This window comes from Pseudonaja textilis, chromosome 1 (assembly GCF_049901715.1).
Source record: "Pseudonaja textilis isolate UNSWEBS1 chromosome 1, rPseTex1.2, whole genome shotgun sequence".
NCBI classification, from domain to species: domain Eukaryota; kingdom Metazoa; phylum Chordata; class Lepidosauria; order Squamata; family Elapidae; genus Pseudonaja; species Pseudonaja textilis.
The window spans coordinates 84,468,093-84,483,470 of NC_141990.1; the positions used below are offsets into that span (position 1 = coordinate 84,468,093).

The 15,378-nt window shown below is 35.9% G+C and overlaps 1 protein-coding gene across 7 annotated transcripts in view; it reads right to left on the reverse strand.

Annotated features, from left to right (window-relative positions):
* Nucleotides 1-15,378, reverse strand: part of UTRN (utrophin) — a 353,724-nt gene that overhangs the window by 300,859 nt on the left and 37,487 nt on the right. For all 7 annotated transcript variants that reach the window (XM_087939884.1, XM_087939867.1, XM_087939871.1 and 4 more), the window contains exon 3: nucleotides 22-83. In XM_087939884.1, the coding sequence (XP_087796010.1) occupies nucleotides 22-83 (62 nt within the window). The remainder of the gene's footprint in view (nucleotides 1-21; nucleotides 84-15,378) is intronic.

Sequence of the window (15,378 nt, forward strand, 5' to 3'; positions counted from 1 at the left end):
GCCGTTGTGAGCCATCCTTACCTTCAAAAAACGAGTATTTATCCACTTGGTGAAGGTTTTCTTTTGTACATCTCTGTGTTCATCTAGAAAATAACAGTTAAGAAATTTAAATATTCGTTCTCAGTTTTATGCAATAGCATTCCAGTCAAAAATTTTCTTCCAGGAAAAGATATCAAGAAAAAAAAAACAGGTTCATGTGAATATGGAGACATGAGGCAACATTTTAGAATATGATTTTCAAGCTATGACTCTCATAATTCAAGGATAATATATGTCTCTATCAGAATGTAAACTAGTGTTCATAAACAGAACAGATTTTCTGTACCTCCTGACCAAAAAAATTTCTTAAGAGTTCTCAAAAACAAACTGTTAATCTTTTCAAGAGAAGCAAATTCTGAAGACCGATAATTTGTGGAGAGCTCATACAAACTAATTACTAAGAAAGAGCTATCAAATTCCTGTGTTTTACTGGGCTAAAATGCTTCAAACCCTGAAGCTCTTAAGAGGCAGTCAGAAAGTCCTCTTAATTTGCTCCCAGAGAGATAATTCCCTTAATTACCTTCCACAAAGATAGAGGATAACATTTAGAAATACCTGGATGTCTCACCTCTTCTTAGGATTAATTTTTGGGATTGATATCCCAAAAATGTGATATCAGAGTCAGATTTCCCTCTCTGCTGAAACAAAACACTGAAATCATTTGTTAGATTTCTGTTTCTTCTTTGCTTTGGTTCACTCCTTTTACTTTTATCAAACAGAAGTTTAAGATTAATATTGTTTATTTCAAAATGTGCTTGGAAAATCAAACTCATTCTGACATTATCCGTTATATTAAGACACAAAGTCAACATTCTTTTTAACTAGTTCTTAAAATTCCCTTTTCCTTTAATTGCTTAAGGAATTTAGAAATAAAAGCAGGAATTAGCCTGTGGGTTTTCAATCACAAGACCAAGAATGCTGCAGAATAACAAGCTTCCATTTGCTTGCCTTGGGATTATACTGCTCTAATCTATATGCATCAACCCTCTCTCCAGACTGTCCAGGCAGAACTGAAGAATTGAATGGCCAAATTATTCATTAATTTTAATACATTAGCTCATTTTAAAAAAATCAGTAAACCATAAAAACATCAACTAACAAACATAAATCACCAGAGAACCATTATGCACATCCAAATGCTAATGTGAACTGTCTCAACATGCCATTTAAGAGACAACAGGTGGGATTTTAAGGCATGCCTCTAGGCAGGGAATTTCACAGCAGTAGAATGGAGAGGATCCTGTCCTATAGAGCCATCCTTCGCACACTGGTGCCTTAATGTGTGCAGCAGTTTAGTTCATCCCCAACTAACACACAATAATCACATTATTGTGTTGCAAATGACAGAAACCATAATCCAATAAGAAAAGTTTAAGAAAATATATGATATTTATCTACAAATATCGAAAAGGTCATAATGCGCTGGTAGGAGCTGATCTGTCCTATGTTGGAACTGAAAGGAGGTCAAAGACTAGTGGGTTCAAATTAAAAGAAATTTGGCCTGAATATTAAGAGGAATTTAATGATAGCAAGAGCTGTTAAGTATATCAGTAGTAGATCCACCCTCACTAACAGGTTTTTAAATGGCCATGATGTTGATGATTATGTTATCCATTCAGTTGTGTACGATTCTTGGCAATTTTAAGGGCTGATCTTCCAATCTTGCACTTGTAGAAAGTTAGCACCCACCCCTCTCTTAGAGGAATGAATTATTTTGAGAAATATTTAAAAAAGCAGTATATTATTTCCCTGGATGAGAAATTGAAAAACATGTCTTTTTTAGAGGGAGAAAGCAGCCCCCACCTTTCTTAATAGCCCACAGATGTCAGCACTTAAGAGATAAAGAGCTTACTGAGATCTTGGTAGCTCTATTCATAAGCAAATACCCTCACCCAAGATCCAACAAACGTAGGATTAGCCTCCAGCCACAACAGGAATTGCCTAACACAAGCATTCATTGCATCATTTCAGCAGTTCAAACTTCAGCCAAACCTGGGAGCTCAGACAACCTATAGAGCCAGCCATGACCCCTACAACAGCCAATATAATACATTTTCTTGCACAGGAACAGGAAGCTCAAGTGCAAAGCCCAAAAGAAGGCATAAAAACCCCTCATTCTCAACTCCATGTAGACAGCTGCACCAGAACCATGTGCTTGATGGCTCTGCATCATCAATAAATGGACCCTCTTTCCAATCAGCCTCCAGCCTCCATTTTGTCTCTAGTGCCTTGGAACTGAACCAACACACTACTTTTTTGAGTTGTTCTATGGTGTCAGATTTGATAGTGTCCAGCCATCATGTTCTTTGATGGCCTGGTTTCCTTACTTTTTTGAGTTGTTCTATGGTGTCAGATTTGATAGTGTCCAGCCATCATGTTCTTTGATGGCCTGGTTTCCTTTTACCTCTAAGTCTTCCCAACACAATTGCTTTCTCTGGTGAATTCCCCCATATGGTGTGGCCAAAATAAGTGGATTCAGTGGATTCCTACAGCAGATGGTTAAACTATATGACTTATAGTACTTTCCAGCTCATACATTTTATGATTTCAAGTCTAGGGGACACCAGGCATCTATTTTCTATCCAAAATGGAAAATAATGCTCTTAATGAACAATTAAGAAGCATACATAAGAGAAGGCAGTCTGATGTTTAGCACAGGGGTGGAGAACCCACAACCAACATTTAGGTAATAATACTGCTGAATTCCAAACTCTCATCACTTCTAAATGGATCAGTGAGCAGACAGGGACAATGACAGCTGTGCTTCATCGACATCTGATGGTAATAACATCTGAATAACAATTAAACATTTCTTCATCCAGATGAAACAATCATCTTTTGCTTATGGTTTTGGATGACAGCTATAAGAAAAGCCTATGTGGGAAAGATTCTGGGCTGGAACAGCAATGCTAGAAATGAAGCTCAGTGCCAAAAAAAGAAAACCCCACCTCTGCACCCAGTGGGGAGCTTCAGTAGATCCTTACAAGAAGAACTGAGCACTGATTCCTTTCCTTGCCAACTCTCATCACAACGGTAACTTTGGGGAACTAATTAGCCCATTCCAAGCTTCAATATATTCAACAAAATCGTAATGCGTGAGAAGCCCTAAGCTAAATTCATTCTCTAGGTGCTCTTTGCTTTTCTCTTCCCCTGATTTATTTTCCTTCTTTGGGGAGAATTATTTAAAGTCTAATTTACCTTATAACTTTTGAGGCAGACAGATTTTGTTTTGTTTTTATTTTGTAAATTGTTCAGACAGCATTTCAACCCAGACAGCAGGATATAAAACTGAGGCATAAACAGTTTAATCAAGTAGTGATTGCAAAGTAATAAATAATAATGAATACATAAACACACCCACATATCTTCACTTTTGGTATTTCCATGAATTTGCATAAAAATGCAATAAATATTAATAAGTTAAGCAATGCCTTTTATTATTACTCAGTATTATTTTTAAACATGATTCTCTGCTTTAGATGGCAATCTTTACTAATAGGATTGCTCAACTGGCAAAAGTTCTTTTTCCAGGATCCAATTATTAAAGAATTTCACTTTTTCATTAAAAAAAAAACCTCAAAAAAAAAAACCCCAAAACCCTTGACTACTACTAGAAAGAGCATAGGATTGTGGAAGTAAAATGTTTGATATATGACCCATGGAAGTCATTTCAACGTGTGAACAAACATCACAAACACAAGAGTATCTTAGAATCATTTTTAATCAAATGTCAAACATCTTTGTTTACTTATATTCTGTGGTTATGTTTACACAGTATGCCTATCTATTATTTCATTAATCATAATTTGTTATCTAAGCCACAATGGACTGATTGGCAGATGATGCTAATCTATAAAATACACCGTAGAAACCATACCTCATATTAAATTTAAAAGTTTTCTAAAACACCAATATGCCTTGAACCAGTTTATATATGGAGTTGTTCCATCAGTTCAGTGCTCTGATCATAGAAGAGGAATCAATGTATATCATTAGTAATATATTGTTAGTAAGGAATTAGAAGAAGATGAAAAGGAAGATTTGATGTCAAGCATCTTGCATAACTTGTTTCAGTAAATAGTAACAAACTTCATTAAGTCCTTCTATTCTAATTAACCATCCAGTAACCTTGAAACCTTAGCTGTCAATTGATCCATTAAACCCAGTCCTAAATTCTCTACAGGATTAATTGCTATGTGACAAAGTTCACCAATTCTATACTGGTTACCTAAGTAACCAAATACATATTTGAGCACTCATTTCATTTGTCTAGCATTGGAATAGCATACGTATAAAACCAATTCTGTCATTTACAAACCATAGTTTCTTGTTTGGTGCTATACGTAAACCCCAATCCTTTTGGCTTCTTCAACAAACCTTAGCTAAAATGCCATGATATTAGTATAATTATTCTAGAACAGGGGTCTCCAACTTAGCAACTTTTAAGACTTGTGGACTTCCACTCCCAGAATTAGCTAGCTGAGGAATTCTGGGAGTGGAAATCCACTAGTTTTAAAGTTGTCAAGTTTGGAGTCTTCTGTTCTAGAAAGTTGAGAAAGCTAAAGGTTAATCATTTATCTCTGGGCACAGCAGAGCCTGCAGAGCTGGGGGGCAGCTGGGGCTTTGTGCTATGGCATGGGGTGGCTAAGTGTGAGGGCTTGAAGCAGAGAACTGGAACTGAAGTGGAACTGAAGTAGAGGTGTGGGTGGTAGCAGCTGGCTGAGATTTCTGAGGGCCCTGGGCCACCACCATAGAAAATGCATCTATGCAGAGCATCCAAAAGGGCAGGCATGGGGGGGGGGAAAGACAGGCAGGTGGAAGGAGCTGAAGCATCCCTGTAGTCAATACCAGCCATAAATGTGAGTGGGCTGAACTTGATCATGTGACCATGGAAGTATTACAATGGCTATATCCTGAATGTTACTTCTAAGTTCACTTCATCCAGTGCCATTGTAACTTCAAACTATGGCTGAACAAATGGCAATAAGAAATACTTGTATAGACACACATAACTGCCAGATATCATTCTTCACCGCACTTTGATACTGCCCATTCTTCTCACTTCTAAACTTTCTTTTAGTCCAATAGCACGAAGCCTTGTATTTTCTCAGACCTTTTGAGCTGATAAAGTTTAAAAGTGCCAAACAGTAGGAGTATTCAGAGACATCTCACAAGTGGTCTTTCATCCAAATTAAACTATAGTTAATATTTACTTGATTCTGAATATAAAGCAATACACCCAAAGACTATTATGAATGACGTTTTGTCAATCTATGCAATGCAATGTGCTATATAACCTGATACCTCATTCATTTCTTAATGGCCAGCACACCCAAGTTATTGTCCAAATCTATCTTGGACTTTTCAGATTATACAGGTTGACACATACACTAAACTTTACAAACTGGAACCTTCCAGATATGTTTGGATTACAGCTCTCACAAGGTATTGGCTCAGATTTCTGTGCATTGCAGTCCTATCTGAAGGTGCCAAATTGAGATCAAATGGTCATGGAAATACTTTGAAATTAAACTCTTTTATTGTAACAGTGAGCTAAATTTAGTGGCAAAAAAGCATTTGTTTTTCTTTGAGGGACACAACATTAAACATTAAAACAGATTGTCTGAATGAGCCTCAATTTGAGGGACACAAGGTGCTCATAAACTTGACATAATCATACCCCAATAGCAAATCCTGGCAACTTTCTGTCCAAAAAAATATTATTATGTTTCCAATCAATAATAACTTATCCGTACATATGCTTTATCACATGGAATTACCACACACGCAGAAAGAGACAAAATCATATTTTGGCAAAAAGATGCAGGCATCATTTTCATAATCCTGAACATGCAAATTAGGTCTACTTATATTCCATTATCTAACATTAAAGATTCCACTCTGAAGAAATGAAGACTACTAATTATGATTAACTGCTAAATGAAAAGTACCATTTATTTTCTGAAGCAGAAAACTTCCACCCTATCTTTAATCCTAAAGACCATGAAGCACTCTAATTCACAATTAAGTACACTCAAATAATGTGTAAGAAAGTATGCATGATTTCTCTCTTTATACCACTCTCTCTTTATATGTCACTGCTCTAATTTCCTGAACTGGCAGAAATATTCTCCTGAAAACTAATCAATCTTACAGAAAATAGGAATAGTTACTACAGCTACAATCCTAGAACTTTTTTAAGGAATAATAAATCTAAACTAATGAAAACTTGTTTTAAACCAAGTGCAGCAATTTAGCATATTTTACTTCATTGTATTATAAAATTATGCTTCATAGTTTTACTACTTGGGAAGCAAGCAGTATGAAATGGCAGCATTAGTTCCTGTATTTACAGTAGCCACACTATTGCTGTCATGTAATGGTAGTCCAGATTGTTTTCTCTATTGCTGTGCAAAGAAAATGGGAAAAGGAAATATTGTCTTGAACTTCTAGAGATAAGTTGGGGGTGGTGGTGGAATCTAATAAGTAATTAAATCAAGTTGGAGAGTACTAAATATCTCAAATTTTATTTCCTTCTGAAATTATTCCTCCCAGATCTTTTCACAATGGCATATCCTGCAATCAAGAAAACAAGGATCTCTAGTGATAAGAGGATTCTTAATATTTCAATAGGGATTTGTCTCATATCCCCAAAAGCTCCCTCTCTCAAAATATAAGACAGGAGAACAAGGAACTAGGAAAAACCTTTCTGGACATGCAACTATCTGTTTCTCATACAGCTGAAACTTTATTTCCTTTTATACTTAATATTAAACTATATATCAAGCAACATAAAGATTATTTTATTATTTAATTTTAATTTACTGATTTATAAAGCCAACTAACTGAAACAATGTGATTTTCAGTGGTATGTATATGATTATGTATGTTTATCTGTATCAAAAACCATTATAAAATGAATCTGTCGCAGAAATGTATATACTATAGTATCTTATCTGTTGCTCTATCCAATGACCACCATCATTAATTATATCAAGCAACAATTCTTGCTCAAACAGGACAGTTCTTTCAATTCAAACTTAGATAATATGCCTAATATATGATTGGACAAAGATTACCATTCAAGTGCCATTGAAAGGAGCCAATAGAAGGAGAAACTTTCCAAAACAGCACTGAGTCATAAGTAAGAGTTTCCTGGAGTAAGTAAGAAACTGAGCAGGAAGAAACTCTATTGTATCCCATACAATTTTCAATAACTTATGAGTTAACAAACATATTAGTTTCCTTAAATTGCTACATCTGCCTAGAAACCACAGCATATGCAAGTCAGTAGAAAAACATAAACTGGGAAAGAGATCCAAAGGTTTAATTACTCTTAGAAACAGGCTGTTCGTTGCATTTTCTTTCTATTCAATTCATGTTGACTACTATTGTATCTCAAGTATTCAAGTGTTTTCAGAAAGAAAGAAGAAAAACCCCACTAAACCCCACTTGGGGAATCAAAACAGCTCCCTTATCCAAGTTAAATCAGCTAGAACTATGTGAAAAAGAAAGTAAGACATAGAACAAAGTGTATTTTTTCCACTGTGAATGTTGCATGGTTACAACAGTGTATATGGAAAGTACTTTCTTCCTTCCTTCATGCAGCTTCAGTCAGGAGATGAGAGGGAAATTAAATCTGTAACCATTTGCAATAATATTAGTATCCAATAGCCTTTTATGATGAGTCAGTCTCAGAATCAATAAGAATTCACTATTGTTCCCACGCTGACTTCTGTACATGGAAAATTGTATTTCAAATGTATTCTGTTGCAGATTATCCCAATTTTACCAACTTCATCCAGAGTCATTTAAATAATAATACAAGAACTATTATTTCAGTTGCTTATAGCTCCTTCCTTCCTACTCCCTTCCTATACCTATCTTAATTACTCTACAATGTTATGTATATTAAATTTAGTATTTTAATTAAAAAGACTATAAATTTCACAAGAGAAAGACATGAATGAACTAGCTTTTATCCCTTGACTATCCTGGGCAACATGTAATCATAAAAACAACAAAAAACACAACCTGAAAATAATCCATCAATGCCTGCTTATTTTACCTAAAACTCTGTACGTCTCTAGTATCTACATATCTTATTTCATTGGGGGGAGCATACCTGGTCTGAAGAATCTAAAGCAGGGTGGCAGAGAGAAATATATTCCTTGAGATAGGCATTATAATCCCAAATCATTAGCTTTATAAACTCCCAAAACATCTTCAGAAGCAAATGAACAAGTAAAACAGGCACAAGATCAAGGCAATATTGTCCAATTCATAGGCTCCAGTCAAACCCCTATCAGTCTTAATAATAATTAATAGATGCTTCTGAATTGTTTCCAAAGAAACACTATGAAGTTCAAAAAACATCAGATGCTAATGTATCTTACAACACAAATATGAAACAGGGTTAGAGTAGAAAACAGTTATTCTTTGAAACAGTTATTCTTTGAAAAACATTGCTTTCCATGGATATGTTTAGTAAATCAATAGTTCCACACATATAGTAGGTGCTTGCCAAAATCTCTATAGTGATTTGGGAGCAAGGAGTGATTTTTTTTTAATTTACCTACTTACTTTTTATTTCGTCTTTATGATTTGAAAAGTAACTCAAGGTGGCAAACATAGAAAATGCTCCTTCCTCTTCATATTTTCCCCACAACCACCACCCTGTGAGATGAGTTGGGTTGAGAAGGTGTGACTGGCCCAAAGGCACTCAGCTGACTTTCATGCCTAAGGCAGGACTAGAATTCAGAATCTTCTGGTTTCTAGGCCAGCACCTTAGCACTATGTCAAATTTTCTTTTTTATATGTAACTTCTGCAACATAATCTTTCTGGCTTAAATATTTAGCACTTAAAGTTAATCTCGTGCATTAAACAGAAAAATAATTTCCTTGCTCAAATTTTCCCCGATACGATTCTTTTCCATTTTTTCTTTTTTAATACTGGACTTTAAGAGCCATTCTCCTATCCTTGAATATTCCTTGAGTCAGTAGAAGATTAAGCATTTCCCTTCAAATTTACAGTTCCATAAAAGTTACCTATATACTCTCTAGCTTTTCAAAAGAAAGAAACAATACAATGCCCCAAATATGTCACGCTGTTTTCACTGAAAATACTTTCTTAAGCTTTATCTTATTACAGGCTTAAAAGTTTGAAAAGCTTGGTACAATTCACAACCATTTTTGTCCCAGGATTCTCATCAAAATGGATCTGGATCCAGCTACCAATAGTTGTCTTATCTAAACTTGAAGATCTAATAACCAGCTTCCTTAGATTGAAACACTCCACAACTCCAGAAAGTTAAAGAATCTAATCACTGGAAGCTATAACAATTACCTTAGAAAGAAATGAATTTTGTGACCAGTATGTTAAATTCATTAGCAACTTAATGATGATTATAATGTGTATCCTCTCACCAGATCTTCCCACATCTAGGAAATGATGAGCCCAAAGTAGCTAGATAAAAACAGAAGTTTCAGCCTCCTTCCTCACTTTAGAATAGCTATGTCGGAAATGGACAATCCTAAAGGAAAGACAAGTCCATCTTCAGCCACAGAATAGGTTATTCATCTATTTTCTTTCTCTATTTTCCCCACCTACCCTTTGGGGCAACTACTAAAAGAGTAATGATGTCAGAATGGATCAATGAGTATCATTCATTTTGAGTATTCTGTGTTTTTTACCATGTAATTCAATTATGGATTTCTCTATATATGAAGTTGCATCAGAGATGATGATCAACCCAATACAGTATCTGGCTTGCTTCTATATTCCTCTCAAAAGATCAAATCTAATCCCCCTGCTTCTTTTGGAAATAATATCAGTTTTGTGCCATTTCCTTGAATTTGTACCGAATTTTAAAGTAAGTTACAAAACAAATCTCATCAAAAGACTTTATTTTGTATTTGTTGGCACATGCTCAGCAATATTTAAAGATGAAAATACAGTACTAAAGAAGTGTCTTTATTAATTCCTTCACTGTACACCATCTTTTTTTGCACTTCAGTTTGATATACAGAAAGTGACTTTAATGAGCTTCACATATTATGGGAATGAAGACAACCATATTTTGAGTAAGCCAATGCTTGTTAAATTGCTACTGTATTTTGCTAGCTCATTTTGCTATATTTGCTTTTGTCAACCCCTTTTCATAAATACAGGCTATCAACACAGATTTTGTCAGACAGAAGGCATTCTTATCCAGGCAAAGTTAAGAAAAATAAACATTTAATTTGGATGCAATATGACTCACTTTCCAAAACACGAGAGGAAACATGACAGGCCAGATGTATACACTATTTTCTAGGCACTCTTCTTTTTTACTGTCTTAAAAACTAAGGTTATGTCACATCATTTAAACATTTTAGAAGATGTTAAAAAAAATATCACTAGCGGTTTTATTGGTTCACTTAAATAAATGTTGGAACCTTTGATTTATCTTCATTTACATTATAGAAAAGTTAACTTTCCCAATTTTAGAACTCCTCAAGTGTCTGGAAAAACTGGAATCAAATGTTATGTTAGCAGACTTCTCATTGTACAGTATGTTCTCAACCTTTTCTACTTTCCTGTAGGCCTAGCAGCCCAAGAAATTTATTTATTTAAAAATGTGTATTCTGCCTATTCCCGTGTTATGCATCTAAGCAACTAACACGGACAAAACAACAAAATCCCAAAATCAGTTGAAGCCTACCAAAAAATTATTTAAATTTAAAACCATTTTAAAAAAGAAAAAGCTAAAACCCCTTGTAATCATGGTGGGATGGCCAGACAAACAATTTGGTATAGTGGTTAATGTGCTGGCCCAAAAACCAGGAGTGTTTTAGTTCTACTGTAGGAATGAAAGCTGGATGGGTTGACTTTGGGCCAATTACTCTCTCTCAGAACAGGAAGGAGTAATATCTATGTTTGCTGCCTTGAGTTATTCACGAATTAATTAAGGGTGGGATAAAAATCTAAGAAATAAATAAATCGGTTGAGTGTAATCTGTTGAGTGTAACAAGATCTTCTTAAAGTTTTTAGAAATAAGCTGTGGTCTTAAGTCCACAAACCATGGTGCTAATCAACTTTTCCACTCATCAAATTCCAGTACTACTAGAACTGCATCTTTTAAAAATGTATGTATTGTATTACTTAACTAACATCTATGATTATGGAGACAAGACTATGAATGTAAAGAAAATAAACACAAACAATAACATTGATCTAAGATCTGAAATTGCTATAGTTAATACAGCTGTTTTATAATCTTAAGAAGTTCATTGCATTCAATGATTCAACAATCCTATTAACAAAATCACATATTTAATATTTTAATACAGAACTGAGCATTGAATTTTTACATACTCCGGTGGCTACAACCTGTTAGAAATACAGGCATTTTGAATATTTTCCGCGTTGTCCTTTTATCTCCAGATAAAAGGAAGTTCACTCAAATAAATACTGAACTACGGCATATTATGAAAATTTGGACAATGACTCATTTCCTTCCTGTTTAACACAATTAAAGTTTTCACTTTTGTGAGAATATCATGCCAAGGAAATCTTGTTCGTGTGTGTGTATGTGTAACAATGGCTATTGGCTCCCATCCATATAAAGAAGACTGCCCATTTACATGTAAGAACATTTATAAAAACTTTAAAGCACAGTTTCAAAATTTTCAGAATTAATCTTAGTTATGTTTAAGTCTCCATAACAATTAATTCAATAATGGCATGTTCCATTCCTATAAAATAAGTATATTTTGGTTTAAAAGCTTTTATAGATAAAAAAAGAATACTGGAAGCCCGTTTGAAACTCATTATCAGTTGCTTTTATTATTAAAATCTGGGGGGGAAAAAACAACTTACATAGTATTTCCAAAATAAGTAATTTTGTGAACTTACTTATATCCACTCATTCTTTCTTTTTGCATAACAAAAACTGCAACAAAATTATTCACCAGGGACCCCTAGAAACTTCCATCCCAGACCAGAAGTCAAGAATTCAGTGTGAAACCGCAAAAATCTTAACCTTTTTCTTTTTTCCTCCCAAACCAAAAGTATCTCAACCTATTATTTTAAAACCATAACAAACTAATGAGAATGCATCTGTTACATAAGGTGTTTTTTTTTTCAAAAAAAGAAATGAAAGAATATATAAAGGAGCTTGTGACAACTGGGAAATCAGATCAGAAACCTTGCATGCTACATTGATGTTGAAAATTTCTCACCTACCTTCCCACTCATCTTCTAGTTTTATTTCTATCCTTCTTATCACTAAAGTTTCAGTGATGTTACTTCAGTAGTCCATGGCTGCTAATGAGATAGTTGATCTTTTGGTGTGTTATATTTAAAAGGGAAAGCGGCTTTGCAGGGGATGTCTATGAATCCTCCCAAACTAATGCAGGAAGTCCTCGACTTACAACAGTTCATTTAGTGACTCTTCGAAGTTACAATGGAATTGAAAAAAGTGACTGAGGACCATTTTTCACACTGATGACCATTGCAGCATCCCCATGTTATGTGAGTTACGTTCAGATGCTTCAGAAACTCATTTAACAAATTTCTCAGTTAGCAACATACATTTTGAGCTCAATCGTGGTTGTAAGTTGAGGACTACCTGTGTTTGAAGTTCTCCCAAAATGTTCAAATGCCTCCCAGTCTTTTAATAGGTGGTTGCCTAGACTCCATGATTATCCAGTTAAGTTTGAAAGCTCAACAGTATGTGTGTGTCACACATATACTGTAGTATATACCAGGGGTGGATATACTGAAGGTCTGTGGGCCAAATCCGGCTCACTAGGTGCTTAGATCTGGCCTGCAGGTGCCTCTTCCAGCAAAAATGGAGCTTGGGAGGGCTGCACACTCCGTTTTCTGCTGTGACAGCCTCCTGCAGCACTCTGCCAGTGAAAACATAGCTCGGGAAGACCATGTGCAGTTCTCACAAGCTCTGTTTTTGCTGGAAAAAGGCCACTGCAACCAAAAATGGAGCCGGAGGATGTTGCAGCTGAAAATGGAGCCAAAAATGGGAGTGCTGGCAGAGTGCTGCACGAGGCCATCGCACAGGGGTGGGATACTACCGGCATAACAACTGGTTCACTTCACGCACATGTGCACCAAATGCACGTGTGCGCATTACTTATAAATTACTGGGTCCAGCAAGCATTCACCTGCTCCAGCTTACAAGCGGCACTCAACTGTGCCACGCAAAGCAGTTGAGGAGAAAAAAGCAGAGAATAAAGGACAGCCCAGAGCCCCGGCAGATGGGTGGACCAAACAGACGACCAGAAGATCGTCCCAGCGAACTGGTTCTGTATCAGCTGCTCTTCAGAGCTACCAGTTCTATAGAACCGGGCTGAACCAGTAACATCCCACCCCTGCCGTGCAGCTGAAAATGGAGCCAAAAATTGAGCTCCATTTTTGTTGGAAGGGTGCTAGCAAAACAAACTACTAGCAAAGGTGGCATTTGATCTCACACGTGAAGACCTGGGCACGCCCACCCCAGCCCTCCAAGGTCAAACACAACTGTGAAACTGAGTTTGACATCCCTGATATATACTATACACACCCATCATCCTATCAGCTTTGTCTCTCTGGCAAAATATTAATTGGAAATCTTTCTTACTGCCATCTTCATGTTAGTGGCATTGGCTGTTACGTCTACCCAGGGATGAAGCCTCTCTTCAGCTATTCTGTTACTCCTTTTCTCTAAATGTCTCAGCTTATTTTAGGGATATCAGTTAATAGTATCTGCAAAACTGCCAATCTACCCTGCTCAGAAAAACATGTGAATCTCCCTTTCCCTGTAACAAATCCTGATAGTTGCACTATCAAATTGTTTCAGATGCTTCAAAAATAGATCGCGATGTAATAGAATACAAGTCTTCAACCATGGCTCAATTATCCATACTATTTTTTTAGTAAATTATGGCAAAGCACAGCACATTTCTGAGTAATAAGTATCAATACAGGAACATGTTCAGTTTGAATATGAACAAGTTCTGACAATATACAAAATATGCAATTCACAAATATGTGACTTCAGAAGAGGTTATATTAATATATATAAAGCCTTCAGCAAAAAAAGTTGAATAAGTACAATTATTTAAAACATCCCCACCCCACCTGCTTCTGCCTAGCCTTCTCCTTCTTTTGAAGAAAAAGAACATTCCTGTCCAAACACTTTTTCCACAATTTTTCATCAGAAATACATTTGAAAGTTATTAAAGTATTCATACTTCCTTTCTATAAGAAATGTTTCCACCATTCTCCTGATAATCGAAGAAACAGGCAAGGCAACAAAACATCTGCTTTGCACTAAACAAATTAGATTGCAGGACGAAGAGCTGCTTCAGACCAAAATTAAAAATCTTGATTTAGCAATATATCCAACAACCAATGACCGTTGTGTCCTCATTTGAAATAATCCCTTACCAAGACAGAAAATCCCTATGACCAAGGGTAAAAAAGCAGTGGGGATAGGAGCAATGTCCAACTTCCTGCCAGCTTGACTGCAGCTGACCAGTCTATGGCAACTGATAGAAGGATCATTCTATCTGGCCTCTGGAGGATTAGGGGGAGACTGGTCTACCCAATCTCCAGCAGCTGAAGGAAGAGCTGATCTAGTTGGCCTCTGGAGGTATAGGGCAGGATTGGTCTATTGAATCCCTGGGTGGAAGCACAGCAGTGCAGTGATACTCACGATGTCAACTCCTCACCTTGTTCAACCAGTACCATCCAGGACTGTTTTGCATGCAACTAAGATTGGAACAAAGGTCAGGCTCTGCTGTGATCCCAAAACATAAAATGAGAATTTATAATCTTGAAAACCAAATCATGGTGATGAAATACACCAAATCAACTGGTGGATTAAATTCCAAATACATATATACAACAAATGTTTTCTTTTCTCTGCTGTTCGTTCATCAATTTGTTTCCAACTTTCAGCAAATGTTGAAGAAGTCTTATTTTCCTACTAAGCTATGATTTAGCCCTAACTGCAGATATTGCAGATTACATAGTCTCCCTCCTTTTCCCACATATGGGAGTTTCTGCCTCCATTTTGGAGTAACTGTGCCTTGTTATGACATCTGAACACAAACAATGTTTGGTCAACAGATAGTAGGGAAAAACCAATTCCAAACTAAAGCTTATAAAGCAGACTTATTTTAACATACCATTATTTAAGATATTGCATCTTTATGGTATTGTCAATCTAAAGTAGGGAACTTTTAACTGAGCTGAAAAAGAAATCAGGACTGATATCCAAAACTGACTGCCAATTCAGTTAACTCAATTCACAGTCACCCATAAATACAGTTTGCAAATTTCTACTGAGTTCTCATTCT